The sequence below is a fragment of the Silurus aristotelis genome (assembly GCF_946808225.1).
Source record: "Silurus aristotelis genome assembly, chromosome: 8".
Lineage (NCBI taxonomy): Eukaryota > Metazoa > Chordata > Actinopteri > Siluriformes > Siluridae > Silurus > Silurus aristotelis.
The window spans coordinates 9,997,459-10,018,688 of record NC_139581.1 but is presented as its reverse complement, the minus strand read 5'-3'; the positions used below and the strand labels follow the sequence as shown (position 1 = coordinate 10,018,688).

General features: G+C 34.8%; 2 protein-coding genes across 2 annotated transcripts in view; both read left to right on the top strand.

Annotated features, from left to right (window-relative positions):
- The first annotated feature begins 1,056 nt into the window (after positions 1-1,056).
- On the top strand, positions 1,057-9,472 carry meox2a (mesenchyme homeobox 2a). Its single transcript, XM_083547680.1, has 3 exons — positions 1,057-1,890; positions 6,396-6,568; positions 8,524-9,472. The coding sequence occupies exons 1-3, from the start codon at positions 1,383-1,385 to the stop codon at positions 8,740-8,742; spliced, it is 900 nt and encodes a 299-aa protein (XP_083403806.1). The 5' UTR covers positions 1,057-1,382; the 3' UTR covers positions 8,743-9,472.
- Positions 9,473-11,249: 1,777 nt separating this feature from the next.
- Positions 11,250-21,230, top strand: part of agmo (alkylglycerol monooxygenase) — a 37,707-nt gene continuing 27,726 nt past the window's right edge. Inside the window, exons 1-3 of the mRNA XM_083548273.1 lie at positions 11,250-11,469; positions 17,807-17,937; positions 18,375-18,526. Coding sequence (XP_083404399.1) covers positions 11,338-11,469; positions 17,807-17,937; positions 18,375-18,526 — 415 coding nt within the window. The 5' untranslated portion in view covers positions 11,250-11,337. The remainder of the gene's footprint in view (positions 11,470-17,806; positions 17,938-18,374; positions 18,527-21,230) is intronic.

Genomic DNA, 21,230 nt, shown 5'->3' with positions numbered 1-21,230 from the left:
CCACAGAATGCCTTTCTTATTACACACGAATTTATGCTGGGAAAAAAAGTTCTCTGGATGAATTGTGAGGAAACCGATCTTTTATTTGTTTGTTGTTGTAACTAGCTAGCTTTGTTGTGAATTTTAATTCAACAATGTATAATTTCTGGTCAATCCAAGAATGGCATGCATGGGAAAAAATGCCACTGTGTATTTCATACTGTCCCGTAAAACTGATGTCTAATTTTTTATTGATAATAAACACCTCCAAATAAACCTTTTTTAACTAATGATTAAAATGTTTGAATTGACGGATTCTATGTGCAATTTTTACATCTTAAAATTTTGACTTTTATTTATTTTATTTTTATTTGTTTACTTTTACTAATGCTTATAAATCTGATTATAAGTAGACTTTTTTTTTTTTGCAGCAGCAGATATTAATAGCCAGTTCAGCAATATAACAGAAATGTCTTTAATCCAACGTGTTCTGCTTAATTTTAGTGTTTAGTGTCGACATGTGGTGTACAATGTAGTGTGTAAATCCATTTCTGAATCCGTTTAAACACTAGACCTGAGGATCGGAGGTGTAGATTGCATGAATAATTGCCTCTTTATGGTGAATATTTACAGTCAGCAAGACTTCTGTAATACCCCCCCCCCCCCCCCCCCCCCTGCTGTGTAAATCATCCCTAGAGTGAGGAAAGAGGGTAGGAAATATTGGAGGAGTGAATGTTATCACTCATGTTTTACTCCTGGCTTCCATGTCCTCCTACTGCTCATCTGCTGTTCTTAAATCACAGCAAAAGAAAACAAGAACAAAGAGAGGGCACTACACTTCAAAATCACAAGGTTGGAGATGAGCTTTCTGAGTCGTGGCCATACATTAATCCCACTCTATATTATATTGGGTCTGTCATGTGGATGTGGTCAGTAGTGGCAGCGTGGGTTTTCTGACCCAGCCTCCCTCTCACATTACAACTCTATTTATAACACCCTCTCTCGCATGGGCTCCCCACCCAGCATGCATCTGGAAGCCCCATCCCATAGCCCAAAGCCCATAGCCCCAACTCTGAGCAATGGCAGGAAACTCCTACCACTCCCATCTCCTCTGCACTCTCCTCCAGGCCGTCATCTGAGCTCCTGCTCAGCTCAGCTGCTGCTCCTGTTTACCCAACGCCGCCTGGCAGCTCGCGCTCGCCGCACGCTCTGGATTAACACACACATGGGCGTGCTTAGATGCACACACACAGGCACACACATGTATATACAGCTCTTGATGTTTTTTCCCGGACAACTTTTATGAAGGAGTGGGAATTGGTTTATTAATTTTTGTCACCCCTTGTGTTTGTTGTTGCGGAATTAAATTTAGTAAAGGGGTCTTTCTTTTTTTTTTGCTTGCAATGGATCACACGCTGTTTGGCTGCCTGCGCAGCCCTCACGCTCCTCCTCAGGCCCTGCACCCAGCCTTTGCCCTGCACAGCCGGTCCGAGCACCTTTCAGCCTACCCTGACCTCTCGTCCTCTTCCTCGTCCTCCTCTCCCTCCTGTGTGGTCAGCTGTTATCCGGGTGAGGACGGGCTCTACGGAGGGCATGGGCACCAGCGTGGACCCCCGATTACCCAGCAACATCACCCTGTAACACCCCAACCACAACAAGGCAGCTGGCACATACCCCAAATGTCCAGTCTGTCAAATAACAATGTGCGCTTAGGCCTCGGAATGGCAGGGACAGACTCAGGCTCCTCAGATATGGTACCTAGTGGCCCAAGTCTCTGTGCCAGTACGCCCAGTCTGGGTGGAACTGTGCCTTCGGGGGTCTCCTGTCTGCCTGGTGGGGACTTTGGGCGTCAAACGCTGTCTCCAGCAGAGGCAGAAAAGAGAAACGGAAAACGAAGGAGTGATAGTTCAGGTAAGAGACTGTATATTCAGTAACATTTATTTTATAACTGTGAAATTTGCAGTATTTGTAATGCTCACATTGCAATGAGCAGCAGAAGCTAAAATTAATATTTTATATGTATATATTATATTCATATATATATGAATATAAAAAAATAACTTTTTACCTACTCAAATGTTCATCATAAAAATGAATCTCTGTTGATCCTGAGAACAGACTTTTGATTTGGTTCCTTTCCCTTCATGACTCACTGGCTATTAACACATTGTAGCTGGCTGTGGGATTATTCAGACGGGATTTTGTAGTAGCGTTTTTGGAAAATTAGTCTCCTGCTGCTCGGAAATGTGGAGCCGTATTTTTGCGAGAGAGACTTTTGTAGGTGTTGGCTGACACGCACAGAAGCAATTATTTTGACTAGAGCCAGGAGCAAAGGCCAGACTATAACTCTATGTGGGCATTCAACTGTTCGCATGTTTCACTTTACACACCATCTGTTTCGTCTCTGCACTTTTTAGAGAGCAGAAAATTAGGAATACTGTAAAAAAGAAAAAAAAAAACATTTCAAGGATTGTAAATGAGCAACACATATAGAAAGATGAGAGAGAGAGCAGATTCAGAGCATGGAAAGCACTATCTGCATTAAAGTATATGATTTTTATTTTGTGATGTCAGTATGGGTGAAATAGAAAATATCTTTAAAAAAAAATCAGTATTTAATAGGCTTTGATACACGTTTTAGGTTTCTCAAGCCTTATTTATTTATTCACTTATCAGATATTTATTTATATACTAATTCATGTATTTATTGATTCATTTATTTGTATTTGTTTATATTTTGCATTGAGGAGTTTGTTTATAAATTTTACCAATAAAAAGTTTCGCCTTTTTCCTTTTTTTTTCAGCTCATAAGTCACAATAAGTGAAATGCAATAGCAGGGGTTTTCAGAAATTGTGATTGCTTTTAACTCCAGTCTGAAATCTATAAAAAATAATCAATATACATGAACAACATTAGAAACAGTTCAAATATGCATTAGAAATACTGTATAGTCACAAATATTAACATTTAAACTAATATTTAATCATTGACCACCCAATGATTAATCTAAAATATGTAAAAAAAAAAAAAAAAAAAAAAATAGCATAAAATATTGGTACATATATTATATGAATTTCTATTTAATGTACAATATATAACAGATTCTTCAATTTTCCTACAATAATCATTTCATCAATGCTGGTCGTTTTCTCTATATCTATATCTATATCTATATCTATATCTATCTATCTATATATATTAACTCAGTATATAAACACGGTATACTAATTAAACTAACAGAGGTTCAGAAATCCTTTGTTTATTTGCATAAATCATAATAATTTCATGTAGAAATATCTAATGCTTTTGCAATTACCGTGCTTTTCTGAACCTCTGTAAGTTTAATTAGTCACACTGTACCTAAACTGGCTGTAGGTGGAATGACAGCATTTGAATACTGAGTGGGATTTCCCTTTCAAAATGACTGTTGTCTCCTGCAGTTCAACATGTAGCACAAAAAGTTACACCTTACAAAAACTTGCTCGCACAATTAACTCTGAGTTTCTGCTGGTTCTTAGAGGAATTCAGGGAGGAATTGAATGTACATTATTAGCAATACCCCCTAATATGACAGCAGCCTAATTAAGATCAGGTCTAATTTAAATGCTACGATAATTCAGGAATTGTGTAATGCTTCACTTTCAGTTTTGACAAAATGCTGTTGAAAGTCTTGTCGTGATAGCTGTAATGGTAAGATTTTACTTGGAGCGTTACAAGTTTAATGTGTATATTAATTAATTATTTGTGAATGTGCTTCTTCTGCTATATGTGACTTGATCATTAAAACAGTCCAAATGCAACAACAACAAAATCCAGTATTTTTTCCTGTGGAGTTGTAATGGTTGGCTTGTCGCTTTCATTCAGTAACATCACTGACCCCTCATTTTCTAAAACTGGGCCTTAACCTCGCTCTTTCTGTCTTTCACACACACACACACACACACACACACGCACACACACACACGCACACACACACACATGCGCGCATGCACACATACTCACGCACGCACACACACAATCACTCTCTACTTTTTAGTAAAGAATTTAGTAGAGGTTTAGTATAATATAATATACAATTTTGATTTTTATAATAAAGTGTTAAAAATAAATTTTCTGCAACATAAATTTAGATTTATTTATTTTGCTTTAAGCAACAGGAGCTAATTTGCAGGAATTTCATAGACATAGTTACAGCATTATAATAGTTTTACAAAATTATATTTTTTTCTTTATATTGTTTGCACTTCTATCTGCAGACACTCATTGGTTAACTATAGACAGGAATAAACTGGAGGAACTATAACGTGACTTGGATATAATATGTATAGCTTCCTACATGCTGAAAAGTAATTAGAATCTACAATGGCTGGGGAATAAATAAAAAATAAATGATTTAAAGCTTTTACAAGTGAGTTTTGTACTCAATGTCAGCATATTATTAGGCTGGGTAAACTATTTCCACATTGGGACATCTGGATGTGCACTACAGTGTCAGGTTTATTTTAATAAATCTTTACTTCTTCAAAACACAATTCAGTGCTGGGCAACTAAAACCATATGCAATTTAAAACTGACCTAAAATGCAAAAAATGACACATTTCTTTCAGTTTATGTCTTGTATTTGAAATCAATCTACTTAACGATGACATTCTGTAATGTAATTAATGACAACTAAATTATATAAATCATTTGTAACTAATGCAATGCAGAAAATCTTTAAAAAATCGTCCACAGACACGCAGACTGTCACAGCAAAAACACTGCGCCTTCTTTTTTTTACAGCGCTGCTTGTGTTTTTGAAGTGAGATGAAAGTTAAGGCGCAGGCCTAATTGCTGTGGCGTAGCCGCGGCATCGTAAAGCTGGGGAAAAGTTGCTTTAAGTTGTGGCACTGTTCGCAAACAACTTCACATGTTAGTCTTTCTTCTTCCACAATGGCTGTGTTTAGCCCACAGTAACTGGCTTTCCCGAGGCCTCAATCAGAGCCAAACGGAGCCCCGAGAAGGCCCGCTAAAATTACAGACCACTCCGAATCGCTTAAAGAGGTCAACATGAAATGTGACTGATGAAATGGGCCATGTAGAATGGAAATGGTCTAAGAAATCAGTAGTTCTGCACTGGAATGCACACAATATAATAAACTTTGCAGTAAGAATGCAAACTTTTGGGATTATTTTTCATAATCTCATGAGTAATTCATTGTCTAACTATATAGTTCAGACTAGAGGAAATCCAGAGTTATTTATTTACTTATTTATAAATATAAATTACAATGAACAAGCACAAGGTGGTTGAATCCCCTCTTGGACTTTTATATGTACACAAAAAAACCTAATTAATATTTGTACCTGTTTCTCCAAGATTGTATATTGGACAAAATCACACTTCCTCATGCCTTTTGGGAAGAAAACCAATGTTGAGCAGTTGCCCACTTTCACTATTTAGCTAAACACAATAGGAAGTGCTGCTCAATCCACAATAGTGTATTTTGAAAATACGTGTGTTTTGAAATAGCAAAGTTGTTCCCATGGCTTGTGGATGGGGCCTCGTTAAAGTGGGCTCTATTTACAGCTGGGTTTAGGATTGCCAGTTGGATTAGCACAGACCGGAGGTTTTGTTGCCTTGATGTGCAATTTGCCACTGAGGCATAGCCTGAAAAACATACCACAGGATCTAGTCATGAGAAGGGCAAACAGTTCTCTGTTTCTACCAACAAAACAAACACCAAGATCTGAACTTTCTTCATTGTGGTGTAAGAACAGCAGAGGTCAAATTTTCTTGGGACGTCGTCCGTGCTTAGTTTCCAGTTTAGTGTTTCTCATAAGTACTATCTCAATAGCCAAATAATAAGAAAGCTTCAGCCTTAAATAATAATTATACACATATACTGTACATATGGGAGCATATCATGCGATGCCAAGAAAACAAACAATTTTAATGCAACAAAGAAAAAAAAGAAAATAACACAACTCAAGTTTATTATTGCTTGTGAGTCATATAGGAAAGAAGCTTGTAAAATGTTGAGGTAAATAAACTAAAGAAACCATATTTTTACATGTTATACTGTGTTGTTTTATTTCATAGTAAAACTTTAAAGTTCCCCAAATCCATTAAAAAGTAAGACAAATTAACTCCACATTGGGAAAGGCTTTTAAGAGTGATCCTATTGTAAGAGGCTCACTAGTCTTAATATGAGACATCACCAATGAGAACGTCAGTGCTAATAAACACATCAGAATTTTATGTCCACCACAATCTCACAAGGCAGAAATCCCTTTCTTTGCACCAGTTTCTCAGAAGGTATTAATATCATATAATTTGAAAGTGGAAACTCTATGGTCATTCAGCATCATTTGGAAATTCTGCTTTTTATATATCAAGTGGAAACGTTTTTCCTTCAATTTTGCTTCCCACCAGAGTCCCAGGATGGAAATTACAAATCGGACACGAGTAGCAAGCCCCGGAAGGAGCGGACCGCCTTCACTAAAGAACAGATCCGGGAGCTTGAGGCGGAATTCGCCCATCATAACTATTTGACCCGACTGAGACGTTATGAAATAGCGGTAAACTTGGACCTGACGGAAAGGCAGGTATGACAAAACGCAACCTCCACCTGGAACATTAAGCAAAATATAAGGTGTCACATTTTGTATTTGGGTTATGTGCTTCTCAATGCTGCTGTGGCTATAGAAAAAAAAATATAATAGGGACTATAATATTCCAGATGTTTCAGCAAGGTCCCTTCATCAGACAATAGTCAAGAAATAGAGACAGGCAAAGGATATGTTCGTGCAGTTAGGCACTTCCTGCACAATCTCCCAAATTGTTCTGTGTAGGAGGACCATCTGTGTAGGCAAATAATTATCTTGAGACAGTCTGAATGGTGTGAGGGAATTGGAGAAAAGAGCTGATCAAACATCAGTGTTCTGAATCATATAGCCTTATTCTGCAAAATATTTAGAATTTAGATGCATTCCCAATATTTCTTTCTAATAAGATGTTTACAAATAAATTATAGCACAGCTCGTACTGAGGGTTTGACATTTTAAGACTCCGATTTGGGCACCTATATGGGCACCTTTTCAGGGGTCACATTCCCTCTGCATAACATTAACCTTGCCACACGACGGATTAAGCAAACCCCCTCTTGCTATGTGATACCTGTGTGAACCAGCAACTACTGAAGTAGGATATAAAATCTCAGGACAATTATCACTCTACTGCAGCCACAGAGGAATAAGCTTCAAAATTACATAACTGTAAAACTTGTAATAATACCATTCACTCGTTATAATGGCTGTAAATAAAATTGTGATAGCTAATGTCCTAGGTTACTCAGATTACATTCTTTGAAAAAATGACTGCCTGATGGGATACTAAGAAGACGTAATACGTACTCAAACTTGTCAGCAGTGATGTGGAGAACTCTCCATGCTGTGGGCAAAATCGCAAAGCTTGCAGATGTATTTTAAGAACAGTCGTCGTATGCGGCTGACAGCATGGGCCACAAGTGGCAAATCATATGGCAAGATGTATCACACAGAATACACGCCATTACCCCAATGTTACCCTGACTGGGGTTTTATTATATAAATATGCGATTTAAACAGCTTGGTTTGTTGTAGCTATTACTCCAGCATTTGCCTAATGGAGACCAAACAACTCTCAACAATTCAATCAATCAATAATGTATCCTTTCATTGGTTCTACTGTATTTGGTGAAATAATGAATCTATTGTTGATTTGTGCTGCACTTACTGCTAAGAGCAAACATCGACATGTGGGCAGTATGGTGACATCCACATCACATGACTCACTTCATTTGCATCATGACCAACCAAAAATAAATTTTAGCATGGTGTGATCCGGCCCCCAGGCACCAACACTCATCACCAGTGAGCTTCCATCACACAGCGGTAGCCATTTAAGAAACTGCTTAGTCATCATTCTGGGAAACGTAAATGATGGCTCCTGCTTGTCAAGAAAGGAAATAAGGAAAGCATTTGATACAACAGAACAGATGCACTCTGACAATTTATTATGGCTAATATGGATACAGTCCATTTTAGGTAATGTCTGTGTTTTAAAAAGTGAGCCTTGACTGACTACGGGTGTCCATGAATGTCTATTCTATGACGATTTTTGTTATGACATATCATGTTTTTGCTCTATATTTGCCAAAAATGTATAGAACCACACTAATTTCTGCTGAAATGTAAACGTTTGGCAAATAGTTCATTTTTAAGTTTTTATATAATACTCTCACTTCATTTTATTGAAATAGCTTTAACAGGCTACATTTTGCATATCAAGCTACAGAAATAAATAGCACATATTCATGCACCAGTGTTAAGTAGCCATCTGTTCACTGACTAAGTGTTGTTAGCTTATGTGTGCTTTGTGAGTCACGGATGTTGTGTAGTGACAAAGTCATAGTCAAAATGAAAACTCATCAGCAAACCATATGACGCAACAAATCAATTCACTGTTAGAATTCAGTGAATCTGTTGAGCATTTTCAGAGTTGTTTTTATCTTCCTTTCCAGGTGAAAGTGTGGTTTCAGAACAGACGGATGAAGTGGAAGAGAGTGAAGGGTGGACAACAAGGGGCGGTGGCGAGGGAGAAAGAACTGGTGCATGTGAAAAAGGGGACTTTGCTGCCTTCAGAGTTTTCAGGCATCGTCGGACTTCACCACAGAGCAGACTCACTGATTAATGACGACAGCCATGACAGCGATCAGAGCTCTGATCATGCTCAGTTATGATATGAAGATGTTGCCCCCGAGATGCAAAACTGGGGTCCGACCGTACCCTAGTGCTATCACAGTTGCTATTTATGAAGAGGAGCCACATATTGGGTCAGCAGTCCTGGGCTTTTAATCCACAGGGATGTATTACAAAACCACAACTGGAAGACCTAGAGGACTAGAAGGAATGTCCCTATAAGGATTTTTAGTAGATGAATGACAATGTTTAAAATACATGCACGCACTTACAAAGGACTGACTTATGATTATGTAAAATATGCCCATGTGCCTTACCATAAAAAAAAATATAATAAAATAAAAAACAAATGTAAATTAACAGTTAGATGCAGTTTACAAGTGGAATTTTGCAAGAGTTGGAAGTATAAATGTTATATGCTGACAGGGTTTTAATAAAAAAAAAAAATGTGAGTTTTTTAGTGTTAAAATGTTATTTCTAATTTTTCAAAAATGTTGAACATTCCATACAAAAAGTGCCTTGTGTTACAAAGTGGGTCTGTTCTCTGGTTTACACTGTAAACCATCATTCATTTCTTTTCTACTGTATATTCTAAAAGTCTCATTGTACACAAAATCATTATTTAACCCAGCTTGCAAGAGAAGCCCAAACTCCCCTTTTCCTTAAGTTTTTCTGTAAATTTCTGTAAATATCAGTATGACTATTTTCTCACCACCCACCTCACGTCTGCTACTTTCATCTTAAATAAAAATGTTTTTGGCTTTTCTTTCAGCCTGTAGTTTTGTCTTCAAACGAGGCATAAAACATAATCAACAGTGATCTGTTCTGACTCTTTGGCAAGTTAAAAGCAATTTTAACACTTGCTGCAGATGGATTTCGACTGCTATGTCTGATCCTGTCCATGCCTCATTATGGCTAATGTATGCTAGGACGAAGAGTGTGGCTAACATGAATAAATCATTGAGGAAGCAGCAGTGCACAAGCTCCAGAGAGAATGCTAAACTCGATGTCTCCTCTAGGCAGGGTCAGGACTTCTGCTGGAGGCCTGAAAGGAAGTGTACAAACGGATCATATTCCATTACAAAAGCGCATTTGAGATATTGCTATGGGATCCAACTGCCTCGCCAACTTGCCTCGTGTGTGAGCGTGCATTCTAAACGGTAGAGAAAATTATAGCATCCAAACACAGGTTCGCCCACCAGGATATGGGATCAAGTGATTTGGCCGCAAGAACCGCATGTATGTTTGATGGTTAGTTTTCAATTAGCAAGAAGCAGAAAAACTAAACAGTAAATGCACAGTGTGGAGGAATTTTCTGCACAGAGCGTTGCATAAATACAAACAGTGAAGATTAGAAATGCACACTGTATAACTACGTGTCAGCATATTGGTTAAATCTAAATATATCATTGAGGTTTGAGCTGTGGTACACTGTGTACTTTATGTGATGATTTTAGTTCCTTAACCCAGCCTATTTTTTTTTTTTACTTTAAGGAAACATTCCTTTAACAGGAGAAGTAATATTGTAAGATTGGCCAAAAAGAGGCCTACCCACCTAATGCTAGACTGTGCCAGAAATCTGCCTCCCACACGTTCCTACTCAAGTGAACAAGGTAGATTTACAGGATATGCATTCTTTTTGTGACCTTGAGGACCAGTGATGAGTTAATGACTCGAAATAACCTAATGCTGTACTTCTTGATTTTAATTCACAACACTGTATGTTTGAATAGCTATTTTTATTGGGTTCAATGGGTAAATAATTAACTTACTTTATCTAAATTAATCTAATTTCAGAACTTTGTTACAGTATTATTGATGTGTAAAATAACAAGTGTTGTGTCATATAAAATCTACGCACACTAATATGAACTGGATTAGTAGCGCAAACCTTCACATTAAGTCTGTCTGTTTTCATTAAATAACTTTCTTGACTCTCTTGTTCCTTAATTCCAGAATGTAAATGATCATTGTCAAGACCTCTGTTTGTGTCATACAAATCAGTTGAAACCAGAATACAAAAAGTAAAATAAAAATTCCAATATGAGATCAAATCAGCAACGATCAAACTGGACTCCTAAAGTTTGTTAATATTTATGATATAGCTTAAGGTTGTCTGTTTGCTCTAGGTCCCAGGACCATTAGAAATTATTCTAATTAGAGTTGTATAGTAATTAGTTATAATTATAGAAACAACAATTCTGCCACTCTCACTTATACATTTGTTTTGTTTAAGAAGTTCATTTTATATACAACAGTTTATATTTTATTTTTCAACATAATTGGAAAGGGTACTGAGTTGATACTGGGAAATTATTATTATTATTATTATTATTATTATTATTATTTATTTATTTATTTACATTTTTTTATTAGCCAATGATTAATAAACTTTTTTAATTCAATTTTTTTTTTTTTACTGTTATAAATAATGCAAATGCACTTTATGTAGGTCATATGGGGTTATGCAATTCTTATGCAGTTCAGTGTCAAAGTTACTGATAAATATCTGGATCTGAGCGTGTCCTATCTCTCAGTCACACTGCAAACATTCACCCAGAAGGACAAAAGTCACGTCTGTGTTTGTGATAATTCTGAAACACAGCAGCAGATCACACACACACTAAAAACACAGCATGGCTCAGGTGGAGGACACGGAGACCACTGCTATCTCCTTCTCACAGGGGACTCGCATGCTTTTCTACCTCATGTCCCCCAATGAGACGTCATTTGCGGAAGTAGAGCACGTTCCGCAATATGTTCAGCAGGTAGGCTCAGGGTTCACCCTGCAACATTAGCATGCATACACACATAATCTTTTATGCTGTCTGTGTTTCTCAGGCTTTTTATAACCAGTCAAACATTCACTGATTCAAACATTCACTGATTCAAACATTCACTGATTCAAACATTGCACTAATTATTTATGTGTGTAATTCTATCTGGTCTATTACTTATAAGAACCAGTGGAGAACTTCCCACTTTAACAACAATTGGTTGTGATTTCCACCAAAAAAATTATAAAATAAAAATAAATAAATCAATTCACAGGCACTGTATTTCATAGGCCCCTGTATTTCCCCAGTCCTATTTTAGAACCGCTGCAGTGAAAATGTAATTTGAGGTGAAACAAAATGAATAAAACACCTCAGAATTTGCTTTTATAGAAAAATAACCAACAATATTGTGGTGTAATGTGACTCACCACAAAGTGGAGTTACATTTACCTGCCCTAAAGTAGAATATTTTTCCACAACCACATGTTTATTACTTAATTTAGCTTAAATCTATAGTCACTGACCATTTTATCAGGTTCCCCATATATATATATATATATATATATATATATATATATATATATATATATATATATATATATATATATATATATAAAAATAAAAAAAAATATAAAGGTAGATTTCACCTTAGCTAAGCATTTAATATGTTAATTGCTGCAATGTGATACCAAGCTGACCTAAAAATTAATTTATTATCTTGTAGCATTGTTTTTTTTTTCATTAATGGAATTTAATAACTTCTAGAACTATTCATTCAGCAAGATAGACACGTATTATAGATGTCACAATCAGTTTGTTATAATTGTTTTAATGTTGTTTCTTGCATTTACTTTACAGTATGTTAAATTGTATTAGGTTATAAATGAAAACCAAAAAAATTTAAATTGTCAGGTTTTTCAGACAAGTGCTATTGAAATACCCTGCTTTGTTCTACTCACAAACAATCTGGCAACCTCAAAGGTGATAATTACACACAGGTGATTTGCATAATCTGTAAGGTGCAGCCAGAAAATCGACTTAAGCATCTGAGTAATTTGACACTGCACACACAAAATATTCCCAAAGCAAATATTTACATAACTTAACTTCGGTCTGCAACTCCAATACAGTCCATGTTGCTTAATAACATTTTAGCAAGGCTGTAATATCAGTGTCTCTGTTGTGCTAAACATGCTTCAAAAACTCAAATTATATCTGGTTTTATGGAGGTCTGTTGGATCACCTGAATTCAATTTTGTTAAAAAAGTGTCTAAACCAAAAACCAACACCTAATTGCACATTGCCATGAAAAATATGTTGCTTTGAATTAATGTATAATAATAGATCTAATTTCAGAAGTAATCCTGAAAGACCTAAGAGACCTAAGGGACCTAGAAGCAAAATACAGAGCTACATAAATGACTCCATGTCAAGTTTCACTTGGTTTTATATTCCCTGCAATTTCTGGTTGTTGAAATCATTTCAGGCTGAGTTTGTTTATAATTTGTAACTTCTATACAGGCTTATGCTTTAGGATTGAAAATTACAATTTCTGAATTGGGTGAGAAAATCAGTAACTCTCCTCACACCTGGGCGCTCCATAATTGCAGGTGTTTGAATAACGTCACCTGGGATTTTATAGTGTTAGTCCCTGTGTATTATGAAAAATGAATCTGTTGAAATTTCCAAGAATGAGGATCATAGGCCATTTTCAATTTTTATATACCATGCACAAGTTTTATAGTTCATGTTATCATGTAGTTTTTATATTTTTAATTTTATAAAAAATATAGCACCAGCAAACCATGATGAATTCCTTGTACGTGCAACTTGTGATACTTAAGCAATAAAGGTGATTCTGATTCAAGTCCCTCTAACCTTGAATCTAAACGTTGTGTAATGCTTTCTAGTAGATTTTTTTTACAGTCGAGTTGCACCTAATCATGATGTGATAACATGCTAATATAACACTGCACACAGTCTTTTCCAATTCATCCCAAAGGATTTCAGTAGGGTTAAGGTCAAAGCTATCAGGCCACTCAATATCTTCCACTCCCAACCATGTAAACCATATTTTTATGTAGCTTGCTTTGTGCACCTGGGCATTGCCATGCTGTTTGGGTCTTCTAACTCAAGTGAAGGGGAAAATTTAATGCCACTGCATCCAAAGACATTCTGTACAATTGTGTGCCTTCAACTTTGTGGTAAAAGTTTTGGGATAAACCACATATGGCTGAAAACCTGTGAATACTTGTGTTTATATAGTGTATAAAACTAATACTGTTGGCATTAGTAGTTTAAAAGTGCTACATCAAACAATGTAAGAAGACTTTCCTTGTACCAATTCGAGTCACTGTCTGTAGAAAGTAGTCAGTTAATGAATATATACTCTTTCTATTCATTGTTTTAGGGGTATATAATATATACTTTACAAATACATATACCTTTCAGGCTGCAACTAATAAAACAAAGCTTACAGCACATCTAAAGTTGATTAGAGTAAAGTGTGAGTGCTGATAATGTTTGTGCGTTCATAGCAATACTGGCTTGTCTATTTTTATCACTTTTAGATTTTTGTAACTATTTTTATCACCGATTTTTTTAACCTCGAGTTTACCTTTCTATCTTAAAGCAGCATACGAAAACAAAATAATTGAACATCAGAGTCAATCTCATCTTTGATAGCAATGAATCTGTATCTAAGCTATAATTGCTGCCTTTGTGGAGAAGTCATAAATCACAACACCACATCTACGCAATGCAAGTGTGGAGTTTGAAATTAAACTTCCCGAGCATCACAAGCACAAGCAGGGGATTCTCCCAGCAGTCCGAAAAGTATATGAGGTCTTCTGCAGTTGCTTCGAATACTATGACCATTTTTAGCCCTAAATTGTAATCTAATACTTTTGTTTTCAGACATTAGCACTTCTCATGTCTGGAACTGTAATTCGCCTGATGCCAGAGCAAGTGCAAAATCTTGTGTACTTTCTCACATTTAAAGCCCCCTCACATTTTAATTGTGGGTGTGTTTTGGGTTTGGCAGTAACCGAGTCAACACATGTTTATAATTTAAGGTAGTAAGGTTAATCTTTCAGTAGACCTATATAAACACTTGGGGACAGACAATTAACCACACAGCAGGGATCTGAAACGCTGTAATGTTGTAATCGTTGTAACGCAGTGATTAACTTTACTCACAATTGTTCTACTACTAGTTTATTTTAATGTCTGTCTGTATGAGTCTGTGTGTTCACATTTGTGCTCATGGAATGTCTTTTCAAAGACAGAAAGAGAAAAAAACAAACACATAAGTAAGTTATTGTTTATTGTATATCATTTTACTTGCTTTGATAGTCAGAATATATAAAATTATATGAAACTTCATGCTATTATAAAATATATTTGGATGGAAAATGTGGTCAGAGCTTAAAGAAATCCTTTTATAGCTATATTTTTTAATGCAAAAAATGACCCCAAAGCAAAGAGAAAGGTTACAAACACTGACATCTGCTTTGCAAATGTAATTTTCCTGACAAGATCAGCATCCACACACAAAGTTTTCTATAAAACCATAGAAGCCCAGAATATGTTACTGCCTGAACAAAAGCACTGAATAATAGAAACTAGCATACCAAGAAATGTAAGTGATCTGTGGGATAAAGCAATTTTATGAAGACGAAAAAAGTAAAAACTATTTTTTTAAATACTTTTCTTTATTACTGAAATTTTTGGGTCACTATAAATCTTTGGCTGTACTAATGCAATATAATATAGCATTAATAATGAAAATCCTGTTTATACCAAACTCCAGATTGATACAGACAGATTTGCAAGTTGTGCAGTGCTAACTTACAGTCGACAGCCAGATGTGTAATGTTGGGGGGGTCCCGAGTGGTGTATCCTGCCCTGGAGTGTTCTTATACACACATAAAGCCACACATTTGTAATACTATCTTTGTGGGGTATTTCGATTTATGTATATGTGAACCTAACCTTAAACTTAACAAATGAATGAAGCACATTTTTATTGTAGAAGAAGTTGTAGATTTCATGAGCCAAATTTTTTAAATCTCTCGCAAATTCCTATTATTATTATAGAAATTATTTATTTTCTTAACATAAGAAAACAATATAAGTTGTATATGCTGTGCCTTACAATTTGAGTGTGTCTCACATTCCACAAAGTGATGGGGGACCTGACACATTTTTCTGAGTTTAGCCAGTTCGCTCTGAGCACAGCTAACATTACAGCATTATGAAGGAAAATTCGGAACATGCTAACCATGCTGACAGCTGCCTTTAGAAATAGCAAACAATAATCATTATGTGAATTTATGAAACAATTGACATTCTACATCTAATGCGTTTAATGAATACGATAATATATATATATATATATATATATATATATATATATATATATATATATATATATATATATATATATATATATATATATTATTGTATTCATTAAACGTATATCTACATATCTAATATGCGTATCTAATGCGTTTAATGAATACAATAATATATATATATATATATATATATATATATATATATATATATATATATATATATATATATATATATATATATATATATATATTATTGTATTCATTAAACGCATTAGATGTAGAATGTCAATTGCTCTTTTACAATGAACAGCAGGTTAAATGAAGCCTTGGGAATGTAGAATGCCTAAAATACACATGTAAATTGTAGGGAATGACTTCACAATGACTGCACTATCTGCATATTTTTTTCACTTTTTATTTTCATACACTATGCTACTTCCCGTGGGCTCACCACCTGCAGGAGGGACCGTAAGGGACCGGTGCTGAGAGGATTGGGCAGCAGTCGAAGGCGGGGGCCTTGACAGCCCGATCCCTGGACACGGAGAAGTGTCTGGGGAATCTGCTTAGACTGCTGCCCCCGCAAACCCGAATTACGGATAAGCGGAAGAAGATGAAATGAAATGAACACTATGCCACTAGGAACATTGATATTTTGATTTCATGCTATATATTAATGTATATGGTAAAAAAAAAAAATATCAGAACTTTTCCAGATGCCTTGTTGTCAGCACAAACACCAGAGGTGTGATAACTGTATAAAATCTGCCTCTGATGTCATTTCAAGCGACTATTGGCCCCAATTGGCGTTACTGGATGTATATCAACATAAACATAAGAACAAAAACAGTGGTAAAAGGTTTATTTTTAAATATAGTACATTTAGATTTTCTTAAGGAATTTAAGCACTGCTTGTAGAGCAGGATACTTTGTTACTGTATTTAAGTAGATTGAGTACTTTACTTCACTATTCACTATATATTTCTTTCGGACAACTTTTTACTTTCAGTCATTAAATCTTTACACAAATATCTACACTTTCTACTTCTCACATTTTCAGAACAGACTTTACTTTAGTAATGTTAATCTTGTTATAGTTAATCTTGGTGAAATGTCAATATCTTAAACCATTTTCTGTCATTGCGCTGCTTTTTCATTCTATCACTGGTGTATCATTTCCTGGCTTTCACACACTACAGACATAGGCTAGACAACAAGTTTTAGGTTAACGTGGATGAGACAGAAGGAGTCAGTGATGTAAACATGATTCAGAACAGAGACAATTTTGGATCACCTGATCATCATCATTATCTTTTCTCTGCTTGTGTTCTATATGGTGGATAGTCAGCCTGAATACATTCATTAGGTAAAAACATTTTAAATTAGTTTTGAATTTATATATTAATTAGGGCTGTCAGCAAATTCATTTTAAAGACACAATTTATTTATTGATGCACGATTAATACAGTGCATATTTCTGTTTGACCAATATAAATAAATATATATATATATATATATATATATATATATATATATATATATATATATATATATATATATATATATATATATAAAAAATTTCAAGACGTCTTTGCTTTACTTAGATATAAAAAAAACTTTTTTTAATTAGTAAACATTTGTTTTACTGATGCGGCAAGTCTCAAATCAGCACCAAAATCCGTCACGACACGCACACAAATTATGAATTTCAATAAAGGCAGAAAGTTATTGTATAAATATGAAGCATGACTATTCGGTCAGCCTGTCCTTCATCATACCCTATAATCCTGTGAGATTTAAATACTGTACTTTACCCTAATTTGCAAAATATTATATAATATATTTATATAATACCTATTGCAGACTCTATACATTTACTGTTGGTTTGTGTTGAATACTGTTGGCCTGTCAGTAGAAAGGCATCACATTTTGTACAACATAAAATGACAATTTCTGGTGTTTGTTTCATGTAGGCCACTCCATTTTTTATTGGGATGATATTGCTGGAGGCATTTCTGGGTTGGCTGAAGACTGGATACCTTCTCATTAAAATTAATGATGGCACCACATCTCTGTCCGCAGGCATGATGTCCCGACTGCCCGAGTGAGTTAGCCACATTGCCTTACTCTACTGTATTTTTAGGTTACCTAGCTTAACTCTACTCTATTTATAGGTCACATGGCAATAGCTTGACATTATGCTCTGTATTGCATTATACTAAATATAGAGTGTGTGATTTTACTATTTAATGGTCAAATCATAATAAAAAGGGTTAACATTATCATTAATAAAATAAGAAGAAGAAGAAGAAGAAGAAGAAGAAGAAGAAAAAGAAACTTTATTTATAGACATCATTCCTGTGATTGCTCAAAACACTGAATAGCTGAGTGGCCAAATGAAATGATAAAAAATGATGAAAATTATGAAAACAATGCATGAGGCAATTAGTAAACAACTACAAAATAATATCAAATACATTTGCAAAATACTGTAAATAAAAGGGTACTTTGCCTTAACTTCATGTGTGGTTTATCTCTCAGGCTTCTTGTAAAAAGTTTGGAGATTTCCAGTTATATATATGTTTGGAATAACTTCCACATATTGGAGTTACCCTGGGACTCAGCTTGGACTTGGTGGCTAGCATTCCTAGGCGTGGATTTTGGATACTACTGGGTCCATCGATGCAGCCATGGTATGTCATGCAAATAAAAGGCCATACATTACAAACAAAGACATAATATTTTATTTCATTTATAATATTTGGACATATTTTTCTTTCTTTTTAAAAATGCAGAAATATTTAAGAATGCAGAAAATGCCTGATGTATTATTGCTCATATGGCAAATATTATATAACAGAGAGCCAAAATATCATCTATAAATTTCCTAGCAGCTGTTAATTTTACAGCAAGCTAACGGCTAATTATAATTACAATGTAATATATATATATATATATATATATATATATATATATATATATATATATATATATATATATATATATATATATATATATATATATTGCAAATGTTACTACAAAATATTCTTAAAGTGTTTCTGTTATATAGATTTATACGATTTTTTGAAGGATTGCCCAATCAATATCAAATTTAATTGTAAAGGATATATAATTTTTCAAATAATCGTTTATACAAATACAAAAAGAAAATTATTCACAGGATTGAATGCCAGTATTACATACTCAAACAACAACCTGTATGTTGAAATTAACAGCAAAAAATAAAAAAAATTTAAAATAATAATCCAATGCAACACTAGAGAACAATTAGAGGAACTAAGTTCAGGAAATTACTTCAGGAATGTAAAGGAATGCTAAGGGTTATTAGGTGTTTCAGATTCATTCAAACCATTGTCTATAAATCCGTCACTTCAAAACTCATGTATAGATCTATTTTTACCACTATGATGTTTGCTGAGCGTTTCCTTTAGGTGTATGTGATCTCGGCTCGATGGTATGTTTTAGCGGAAAACCCTCCTTTAAGTTGCCTTTAAAAACAGGCAGGCAGCTGCATTCCTGAGGCAATGCCACTGCCCATTACAACATTCCTGTTCACAATAAAGATAATCATCATGTGAAAAGCAAGTTACCCACTTAATTTCTTTGTGGTGTAGCTAATAGGGGTCATTGGTCTTTCTTGCCAGGGTTAAGTGCATGTATATGTAACCTCAATTTGGGCTAGTTCAGATTTAATTGTAAAAGCACTCCAGCACTCCAGTACATTATTAAAATCATGTCCCTCCAGACGTCACTGAGATGTAGTGGAGTGATGAGGTGCTTGTGGTTGTCATGTTATGTTTTCCATTGTCCAGAGTGCCTTTTGCTGAAGTTGGAAATGTCATTTATATCAGCGGTCTCCTGTCTCCAATTTGTACCTTTTTTTTTAAGTTGAAGGAAATTATTTGTCTAGTTTTCCTGTTCCATCATCATTCACAGGATTGGACAAAACTTCCACCAAAGACATAAAGGCCATGGCCTCTGCCTTTTATCTGTTTAAAATTTGTGCACTGGATTATTTATAGACTATAGACTATAGTGTACATGCATTAAAGCCACATGTGCACAATATTGCAGATGCGAATGGGAGGTTACTGTACATGATGAAGTACATGATAAACTCCACTTATTACGTGAATGCTTTCTCATTGAGAAAAATGTTGCTCTAATTGAGTTTATATACAGGAAATGGAAGCACCATTGGTGAATGGTCTTTATTGGCATGTTTTTAAGCCACCAATTCAACAGACACAAGCATATGCCAGGTTTTTTTAAAGATCTAATCCTGTGAGGGTAGATTTGCTATATTCTGACTTTGACACAAATGGCTTTAAACTGGTTTTCATTCTCAATTTAGCCTCCAGTGGAGCATAGAATATGTATCTAAAATCCTATTCTTTTTGCACATGCAAGCAATAAATCTTTATTTTGAGCAAAGTAACAGACAAAAGGCAGAAATATGACGATCATAAAACCATGCAGACCCCAATTAGTGCGTTGTGAAATACGAAGACGAGTTTTTATTTTTTTTATTTTTTATGGGAATTTCATTTTTCCCCATTTTTCATGTAAAACATTTAAAAATAACCCTTATTTGTTTGAAAATGGAAAAGAAAGAAGCAAGTGCTTTTAAGTGAAACCCTTTTCTTTTCCGATGCCACCAGTATTGAGAAGACATTACTATAATATGATCAGTAGTCTAGGTTTACAGCTAGGCTCAGTTTGTCATACATCCTTTCTACTAATTATATATACACTACAGTATATGGACTAAAGTATTGGGACATCTGACTTTTTCAGCAATGTATCCCTCGTCTCCAGATTTTTGTCTATATAGTGTAAGTTCATTAATGATAAACATGAGACGAGATATAGGTGAGAACTCCTTACTATTTAACATTATGAGTTCTACTTGCTGTATGTGAGTAATAAAAATGAAATTTGCAGGAGAGAAATTATAGGGAAGCAATTACAATGAAGCAGAGTTATAAAAAAGCTGACTGTATTTCAATAACAGCACAAATACTTTATTTTTTTATACACTACAACATGTAGGCAACTATTACTTTTTTATTAAAGCACATCATATTTTTTTCATTTAATGTTGTGAAATGTTAGCTTTTCATATTATTGAAAAATTGTCTAAAAAAGGTCTGAAATATTCATAGAGCTTTGCAATGCACTGAAATGTGACTCTTTCCAAATAATGCTACAAAAAAGCTTCACAATTACAATAATTACACAAATCTTTTTTGTATTGCATCAGCAATACTAGTTGTTGTGGAAAATATATTAGAATCCTTTACATATTAGAATAATGTAAACATCTATTATCAGTTGAAATGTCAGTACATTAAAAACATTTTCTATTTGTAGCTA